Below are 10,393 nucleotides of genomic sequence, written 5' to 3'. Positions count from 1 at the left end.
TATGGGCTGGGAACATGTCTGCGAATTTCTAGCAAATGAAAAAATGTTACTGACAATAGATGATTAGAAGTGGTGACGAAGCCGAGTCTCAAACGTGCCTTTTGGGGGCACCAGAGAAAATCTGTTGGGTGCAGGATTGCAAGACGTTTGAGATTCGATTATATTAGGCTTTCTTTCTCGTTATCTGTTTGAGCGTTGCAGTTATAGTTGCGGTTGACCGTAACTGCAAACTGGACCAGATTGATTAAACGAAAACCAATTTTTTAGGCTTATTGAAGAAAAACCAAACTAAATCAATCGTTTTCTTCGACATGACAGGATCCGTGTCCCTTCTGACTGTCGCAAAATTTGGTACCGATCGTTCTCATAATTTTATTAGATGCATAAATAATTTTGTCGCTGATGCCGCAGGTGTAATCTGATAGTTATATTGAATTATTTCTATATTCTTTCAGGCACAACATGACGGCCAATTTGAAAGCATATCAAGAAACCTATCGCAAATCAGCAAGTGTCCTCTATGTGTTTCAATGAACACTGAAACTGCAGGAGAATTGTACTTTATGCTGTTGAAACCGCCTGAACGCACAAAGATCAACAAGAAAGACATGAACATGATGTCACTGATGATAGCGCAAAACTCGTAGGAACTTAATTTTTATTTGTCTTGGTTTAGAATGTTAAATACGCGCGATTGCAAGGAACTCATTAAGTTATCTCGTGATTCGTCGAAATGCCTTTTATCACTCACTCTGCCGTTCTATTTTTCATGTGATTGACGATGATTAGGCATTTGTCCTCGATTTCTTTCAGGCTTAGCACGTTAAACAATAAATTGACTAAATAGACGAGTACCACCATGAACAGTGAAGTATTGTACAAGCAGTTGAAGCATCCATCAGAGAGCGGATTTTTGCATCGAAGCCTTCCAAAGAGGCCCATGAAACCGTGAATAGACTGTAAATGTTACAAATATGTTAACCACTTGATTTTGTCTAGAGTACTCACAAGACTAGTAATACAAACCAGCATAACAAGAGAAACGCCCAGCAAAATGAGCATTATGTAATATAGAATACCAAGTGTTGGGCCCACCTTCAGGATGTAGCATATCTGGCAAATGTTGGTGGTGATGAGCGTAAGATCGAATATACTTTGAGTAAACATATTGTTGGAATCGTACTTGGTTTTAATCGGCGTTTTTGTTGGCTCTTTGGTTTGCTGAAATTTGATTACCTTGTTAAACCTTAACTGGTACGTGTTGAAAATAACTTACTTGCTCAGGACCACCGACTTCCATTTGGGGGATGGCACGGTAAGTTTCATTGGAGGTCCAGTCCGGTTCCATCTTGGATTACTGTTTAATATAACCTAATAGCTACGGCCAAACTAGAGCAATTATTGTAGAGCTCACGAGTTGAATGTGCAAAATTTGCCCATAGTTGATTTTCTTATCTTCGGTGCGATATCTTTATCTAGACGCGTGTTTGTTCAAAAATAGTGCCGACTGGGTATTAAATGCACCCGAGGTGACAGTGCTTTTCAATTTTGTTTTGTTTTATTCGTGTGTAACCTACCTTCAGGTGCATCGGAATTCAGACAACCTTTTCGCATGGATTTTGTTTAGGTTGATCGATTAATCAATAATCGAATATTTTCATGCTTCTCGATTAGTTCGATTATTCGGCCACTATTCATCGGTTATTCGAGTATCTCGATTATTTTGCAACAGAAGAACAGATTGATAGATAATTAGTATTGTATTTAAACGAGTACGAGTATTTTAAAAGAATATTTGAAGAATTCAAATTAGTTCTGCTCGCAGTCGTTTGAATACGATTATTGTAGTAGGTTTTCAACGTACTCTTAGCAGGGAAATTCAAGCGAAAATTTCGTCCAAGTTTGGTACCGACAAATGGTTTATCGTTTGAGGTACTAGTTTTTGATGCGTGAATGTAAAAGTCGGATTAGACCATTTTGTGCATGAAGGGCATGTGGCTGATACTCGAACCCGGAAAACAATGAAAGATGAAATGCAAAGCACAAGGCCTAAGAACAAAACAGTATAAACTAGGCTGGCCCCGCACGGGCCACAAAAGGGCGTTCTTTTCCGCCTTCTTCGGACACTTCCAGTCCACACAGTACTAAAAGTCTTTCTTATAAAATGACATTTATTTACATTATTTTCATTTCACTGTTCCATATTATTCTAAATCCTGGTCTGTGGGGATTCCATGCTTTTCTAAACTTTCTTCAGTCAACTCCTTGCGTTTCCTTAAGTACTATGGCTCTTAATATTGAAAAATATTTCACAGCTTCCAGTCCCTTGCTAATTAAATGTCTTTACAATATAGTAAAGTGCATCATTCATGTAAAATTGAACGGAACACCGCTACATCTCGTAAATATGACATTTCCTGTAAATCCTGTCTTGTGTACGACTGTTCTGATATCCTTCCTTCAATAAAAATACACAACTGTAACGTGGCAGATTTTGGTTGTAACGTGACAGATCATTGAAAATACTCCACAAAAAAGAAAAAAAAACAGTTTTTCTTCAGGAAAACTATATTTCAAACTCCAGCTATTTTCCAAGCTTCAACTTCGCACTGTGTTCACGTAAAATTTGGATTCAATCGAACACACTTTTTGAATTTCGTCGGCAACCTCAAAACTCACTGCGAAAATTATGTAACGTGACCAGAGTCGTAAAATGTTTTTTTTTTCATTTACCAAAATCAGGCGAGAATAACGAAAGAGTGACGCTACTTTCAAAACCACCAGAATATTGCAAAAACGAATATGAGACAACGGCCTACGACAAAGGATGCGTCAATTGAATTGTCATAACAGTTTTTGCAACCGACCGAGACGGTTGTGCCTCCAGGTGGAAGGATTTGTTCTCGAGAGAGTGACGGAGTGCGAGACGCTGTATGCGTTATTGTGGGAGAGAGAGAGACCAGTTTGTTAAGTGTGAGTCGACAGTTGATACGTCGGAGGCGTGGTCAACGGCATCCTCGACAAGTGGTGTTTTGACAGCAAACCGCGGGTAGACGAATTTGCCTACCGCGGTGGCAGAGATCGACAGTGATCGTGCCTGTACACACAGAAAAAAATATAGTGTATTGGTGTCGTCGGGCAATTCTAATCGACGAGAGGGAAGCGTCACAGGTAGACCCATTTGCTCTATTTGTCTACCGCAGAAGTGGTACGACGAATAAGGAAAACAAGTGGCACTGAAAAGTGCCGCATCGACAGTGGGATTTTCGCAGCAAGCCACAGGTAGCCACATTTGTCTACCGAGGTGGTGGAAACGGAGAGAGCGCGCTTGTGGTGGTGATACCGACGAGCAGCTTAATCGGAGAGAGTTTTGAAGTGTTGCAGGTAGGACTATTTCTCTACTGAAGAAGCAACGCGACGAAGAAGAACAGCAGGTGTCACATTGTCAAACAACGGGCACCGAGTTTACAACGTAACACATGAGGTGTGTTCTACAGGTATAACAGGTATATTTTTCATTCCTTTTTGTGATAGTTTTTCTTGCTAGGTAAAATGGATGAAGAGATGGGAGAACGAGTAACAGACCCTCCCCCTAAGCCTTATGCTGAAAATGTAAATCCGACTAGAATTAAAATTTACCCAGAGTCGTCAACGGGACCATGGATTGTATTTATTAGGCGTAAAGTAAAGGCGCTAAATATTATTCAAATTTCTAAAGATTTGACTTCGCGATTCTCGGATGTAAAAGAGATCGTCAAAGTCAATAAAGATAAAATACGCATTGTCGTTGGTAGTTTCAAACAAGCCAATGCAATTGCTTCTTGCGAGCTTTTTACGCGTGAGTATAGAGCGTATATTCCTTCAAAGGAAATTGAAATTGATGGGGTCATCACAGAATCGAGTTTGACTGTTGATGACTTAGTTAAGCATGGGGTTGGTCGTTTCAAAGACACCATACTTAAAGACGTAAAAATACTTGAATGCAAGCAATTGCATTCAGTATCACACGAAGGAGATAAAAAAGTTTATCGACTGTCTGACTCATTTCGAGTGACTTTCGCTGGGTCTGCGCTGCCCAACTATGTCATTATCGATAAGATTCGTCTCCCTGTTCGCCTTTTTATCCCTCGTGTAATGAATTGCCTTAATTGCAAACAGCTTGGCCACACAGCCACTTACTGTTCCAATAAGGCACGGTGTGGCAAATGTGGGGGTTCTCATCAAGAGGATACATGTAATGAAAATTCAGAAAAATGTTTAATGTGCGGAGAAAACTCACATGAGGTCCCTGCATGCCCCATTTATAAATTGCGTGAGGATAAAATTAAACGATCCTTGAAGGAGAGGTCTAAGCGCTCCTATGCAGAAATGTTGAAAAATGCTACCCCTAAACCCATCTTCTTAGAAAACACTTACACATCTCTATTTTCGGAACAGTCTGACTCTGACGGAGCGTGCGAAGGTACATCATTTGTTTTACCCGGAAATTCCAGAAAAAGAAAACAGTCTTCTTTTCCCAAGCTGCCAAGCAAGGGCCTTAAAATTTCTCCACCAATAGATAAACTGCGCCCAAAACCGAAAAATTCCGATTCAAAACCGAAATCAATTCCGCCCGGTTTTGGGAACGTACAATCCAAACAGAACACCATTACTGGAAATAATAAAATTTCGACTTCCTCTGAGCCTCAGCCGGGGGTAGGATTATTGAAATTTTCTGAAATTGTTGATTGGATTTTTAAAGCATTCAATATTTCTGAACCACTAAAGAGTATACTTTCAGCTTTCCTCCCAACAATTAGAACATTTTTAGAGCAGCTGATTGCTCAATGGCCCATCCTTGCAGCGATTGTATCTTTCAATGGGTAATTCACCTCCTCCAATGAAAGATTCCATCACTGTTTTACAGTGGAATTGCAGAAGTATCATACCTAAAATTGATTCCTTAAAAATTTTACTGCATAATTTAAAATGCGATGCTTTTGCTCTATGTGAAACATGGCTTACCTCAAACATTAATTTCAACTTAAATGATTTCAACATTATTCGCCTAGACCGAGACACCCCGTATGGAGGAGTGCTTCTAGGAATTAAAAAGTGCTATTCTTTCTATAGAATTAACATCCCCTTGTTTGCGGGCATTGAGGCTGTAGCTGTCCAAACGAACATTAAAGGCAAAGACATGTCTATCGCTTCTATATATATACCTCCCAAAGTTCAAATTGGACAACGTCAAATTTTTGAGGTAGTGGAATCCATGGCTGCTCCGCGTCTGATACTGGGAGACTTCAACTCGCACGGAGTATTGTGGGGTTCCCTCTACAATGATAATCGATCCTCTTTGATTTACAATGTTTGTGACGAATTTAATATGACAGTTTTAAATACTGGCGAAACAACACGCATCCCCAGACCTCCTGCACGTCCAAGTGCATTAGATCTATCTCTGTGCTCGACATCACTTCGGTTAGATTGCACGTGGAAGGTTGTACCTGATCCTCACGGTAGCGATCATTTGCCAATCGTTGTTTCAATTAACAGTGAATTAGGCCTTACGAATTCAATCAATGTTCCTTATGACTTAACACGAAATATTGATTGGAAAACATACGAAACATTAATTTCCACTTCTCTTGCTTCGACAGAAGAGCTACCCCCTACCGAAGAATATGAATTCCTAGCGGGTTTAATTATTGAAGCAGCAGAACAAGCCCAAACGAAATGCAATCCTGGAATGACAATAAATAGACGGCCCCCTAATCCTTGGTGGGACAAAGAGTGCTCTGATGCATATGAAGCTAAACAAGTTGCCTACAAAGAAATTATGAAACAGAAAGGGGGTATACGTGAGAACTTTGAAAATTATTTCATTTTGCAAAACAAATTTGACAGTATACGTCGTGCCAAAAAATCTAGTTATTGGAGACACTTCGTTAATGGCTTGTCAAGAGAAACATCAATGAGTACTCTTTGGAACACAGCCAGAAGAATGAGGAATCGAAACGTGACTAATGAAAGCGAAGATTTTTCGAATCGTTGGATATTTAATTTTGCCAAGAAAATTTGTCCCGATTCTGCTCCTGCGCAGAAAATCACTCGCGATGCTCCCACAAGTAACGATTTCATAGATTCGCCTTTGACAATGATGGAATTCTCAATTGCACTCCTCTCATGCAACAATAATGCTCCGGGACTAGACAGAATTAAATTCAACTTGGTGAAGAATCTGCCTGACCTAGCAAAAAGACGCTTGTTGAATTTATTCAATAAGCTTCTTGAGCAGAACATTGTCCCGCACGACTGGAGACAAGTGAGAGTTATCGCTATTCCAAAACCGGGAAAACCAGCCTCCGATCATAACTCGTATCGACCGATTGCAATGTTATCCTGCATCAGGAAATTGTTGGAAAAAATTATCCTACGACGTCTCGACAATTGGGTTGAGGCGAACGGCTTGCTATCAGATACCCAGTTTGGTTTTCGGAGGGGAAAGGGAACGAATGATTGTCTGGCGCTACTTTCGTCAGAAATCCAACTAGCTTATGCAAAAAAAGAACAAATGGCGTCTGTGTTCTTAGACATAAAAGGAGCATTCGACTCTGTTTCCATTGATGTTCTCTCAGAGAAACTACATCAATGTGGTCTTTCACCAATATTAAATAATTATTTATACAACTTATTGTCAGAAAAGCACATGCATTTTTCATATGGCGATTTGGCAACATTCAGAATAAGTTACATGGGCCTCCCACAAGGTTCTTGTTTAAGCCCCCTTCTCTACAATTTTTACGTGAATGATATTGATAATTGTATTGTCAGCCCATGCACTCTAAGACAACTTGCAGATGATGGCGTGGTTTCTGTTACAGGACCAAAAGCCTTAAATTTACAACAACCACTGCAAGATAGTTTGGATAATTTATCAAGTTGGGCTTTGAAGTTAGGCATCGATTTCTCTACGGAGAAAACAGAGTTGGTTGTTTTTTCAAGGAAGCGTGATCCAGCTCAGCTTCAGCTTCAGTTGGTTGGTAGAACGATAGCCCAAGTCCTGACTTTTAAATACCTTGGAATTTGGTTCGATTCTAAAGGCACATGGGGAGGCCACATTAGGTATCTAATAACGAAATGCCAACAAAGGATAAATTTTCTGCGAACAATAACTGGATCATGGTGGGGTTCTCATCCAAGTGACATGATAAGATTGTATCAAACAACAATACTTTCAGTAATGGAATATGGGTGCATCTGTTTCCGTTCAGCTGCGAACACTCACATTATTAAACTGGAACGGATACAGTATCGCTGTTTACGAATTGCCTTAGGTTGCATGCAGTCGACCCATACGATGAGTCTTGAAGTACTAGCGGGAGTTCTTCCTTTAAAAGACCGATTCTGGGATCTTTCTTCTCGTTTACTTATTCGATGTGAGGTTATGAACCCACTGGTAATTGAAAATTTTGAAAGACTTGTCGAGCTTCAACCCCAAACCAGATTCATGACAGTGTATTTCAATCACATGTCACAAGAAATAACGCCTGCTAGGTATGTTCCCACATACGTCAATATACTAGATATTCCTGAATCCACTTTATTCTTCGACACGTCCATGCAAGCAGAGATTCGTGGAATTCCGGATCATCTACGCTCGCGGGAGATCCCTAAAATATTCACAAGTAAATATCAACACATAGACTGCCTTAAAATGTTTTACACTGATGGGTCACGAATCAGTGAGGCCACTGGTTTCGGTATTTTCAACAATAATTTTTCAATTTCTCTCAAACTTGCAGAACCCGCCTCTGTTTATATAGCGGAACTAGCAGCAGTTCACTATAGTTTGCAAATAATTAATACTTTACCCCCGAACCATTACTTTATCCTCACTGATAGTCTCAGCACAATTGCAGCTCTACGCTCAAAGAGGATTGATAATCACGATCCATTCTTTTTGGGGAAGATACGAGAATCTTTGAGTAACCTAACAAGAAAATGTTATAAATTTACCCTAGTGTGGCTCCCCGCCCATTGCTCTATTGCGGGCAATGAGAAAGCTGATAATTTAGCCAAGATTGGTGCACTAGATGGTGAAATATATGAAAGACCCATCGCTTACAATGAATTTTATAGCGCTTCTCGACAGAGGACACTTGCTAGTTGGCAAACATCTTGGGACAATGGAGATATGGGACGATGGCTACACTCAATTACCCCTAAAGTATCAACGAAGGCATGGTTCAAAGGATTGGATGTAAGTCGGGACTTCATCCGTGTGATGTCTAGGCTCATGTCCAATCATTATACTTTAGATGCGCATCTCCGTCGTATTGGGCTCGCTGAGGGTAATCATTGTGCTTGTGGAGAAGGTTACCATGACATTGAGCATGTTGTTTGGTCCTGCACTGAATATCGTGAAGCCAGATCACAATTAGTAGATTCTTTACAAGTCCGAGGAAGACCAATCCATGTTCCTGTTAGAGACATCCTGGCGTATCGCGATCCTCTATACATGGAACTTATCTATCATTTTCTAAAAACAGCGTCTGTCAAAATTTAATTAAATTCATCTCCTCATACTCCCATCCAAGGCTAATCATTCACCAATTAAAGGAACCTAGAATATTTAGTTTTTAAATTTAGACAATAACAGAAAAAAAAGTAAATAAATACACCCGAAAATACTAGATCAGTATGAAATACAACAATGTAAGGAAAAAAGCGAACAATAAAGTGATTTCAGTGTTTGTTTTAGACAAAGTACTAGTATAGTTAAAATTAGTCTTAAGGATTTTTGTAACGTGCTATGTAAAAAAAGAAACTGGCGTAAAAAGCTATTGCAAATGCCGTGTCAAATAAACGTATGAAAAAAAAAAAAAAAAAAACAAAGGATGCGTGTAAATTCCATTTCATTATTTCCTCCACACACTCGTTTTCGCTTTGAGATTGAGAACGACATAAGTCTCTCCAACATTGAACATAGTGCTGGGCAAATTAAAATACACTAGTAACGATATTTACTTGCCGTTGTTCGATTTAACGGAATTACGAGCTAGCGATGATATTGGAGGACTGAAGCACTATTGGTGTGCATATTTTTTTTTATTTCTTATCTTCGGTATACACCGTACAGACACATTTTTAAACTATATATTTCTTATTAATAACTTATATCTATGCTTGGAAACGTTAAAATTATACACTGAGGAAGCTTCGTTAAATCTGCGGCAGCATCTTTCCAGTGGATTATTTTGTCCATATGAAGTACGGTGTCGTGGGATCCACAACAGAATGGGGTTACGAAGAACACGAGGAGGCGCATACAAATTAACGCCCGAGAGAAGATCGGGACTGTCGATATTACCTGACAGCAAGTCGAAAACAAAAACTCGCCAGAGTCTGCAGACCGAATAGCATACATCTATCGGCATAAGGAGGCAACACAACTGGATCATTCCATGGAGGTTTCCTGAGGGCGAATAGCACAAAACATCTTTGTCTACGTTCTAGTCGGTCAATTTGAACAGCATGGTATGGTGCCCACACTTGCACAGCATACTCCAGAACACTTCTGATCAGGGCACAGTAAAGTGTTTTAGTGCGTAGAAATCATCGAAGTCCGCCGTGGTCCGCTTTAAGAAGCCTAGCATTCCGAAAGCCTTAGCAGTTGTCTCGGTGATATGGTCGGAAAAGCCCAACTTTCTATCGAAGGGCACTCCCAAGTCTCGGATCGAGTCGACGCTTTCAATTGTTCTTTCTTTTAGGCTGTATTAATAACGTCCTGGAGTACGCAAGCGTCCGAAACGGATTACTTTGCATTTACTAACGTTGGTTTCCATTCCGTTAAGCGTGCACCATTCTTGAATAGTACAGATATCTTCTTGAAGCGCTACGGCGTCAAGTGCAGAAGCGATGGTTCGGAAGATTTTGAGATCGTCCGCGTACAGCAATTTCCCAGACTTGATCCGACGACAGATATCGTTAATAAACAGAATAAAAATAAGCGGGCCCAGATGACTGCCTTGCGGGACATCTGTGGGTGTTCTGAATGTGCGTGAGCGCGTGTTTTTTATACTCACGAATGCCGAGCGATCGGAAAGATACGACTGCAACCAGTTAGTCAGCCAGGTGGGAAATCCCAAACGCTTTTATTTCAAGATTGCGATGTTGTGCGGTACTTTGTCGAAAGCTTTTGAGAAATCGACGTAAATTGCGTCCACCTGATGACGCTTCTCGAAGGCGGGAAATAACTTAGAAGTGTAAGCCATCAGGTTAGAAGTTGTTGATCGTTTTGTGACAAACCCGTGTTGATACTCCGAGATAATGTGGGATGCAGCTGCATAAATGCATATTTCCCGTGTTTGCGGCGTTCTAGTTGCATTTTATGACGCACACATGATTT

At 40.2% G+C, this 10,393-nt stretch overlaps 1 protein-coding gene across 1 annotated transcript; it reads right to left on the bottom strand.

Moving 5' to 3' along the window:
• Positions 1–453: 453 nt before the first annotated feature.
• LOC131681287 (uncharacterized) lies at positions 454–1,484 on the bottom strand. Its single transcript, XM_058962014.1, has 3 exons — positions 1,277–1,484; positions 1,027–1,221; positions 454–957 (listed from the first exon to the last, which is right to left on the bottom strand). The coding sequence occupies exons 1-3, from the start codon at positions 1,346–1,348 to the stop codon at positions 748–750; spliced, it is 477 nt and encodes a 158-aa protein (XP_058817997.1). The 5' UTR covers positions 1,349–1,484; the 3' UTR covers positions 454–747.
• Positions 1,485–10,393: the final 8,909 nt, after the last annotated feature.

This window comes from Topomyia yanbarensis, chromosome 2 (genome assembly GCF_030247195.1).
Source record: "Topomyia yanbarensis strain Yona2022 chromosome 2, ASM3024719v1, whole genome shotgun sequence".
Classification (NCBI taxonomy): Eukaryota; Metazoa; Arthropoda; class Insecta; order Diptera; family Culicidae; genus Topomyia; species Topomyia yanbarensis.
The sequence above is the reverse complement of the archived record's forward strand: the minus strand, read 5'-3'. Positions and strand labels throughout refer to the sequence as shown.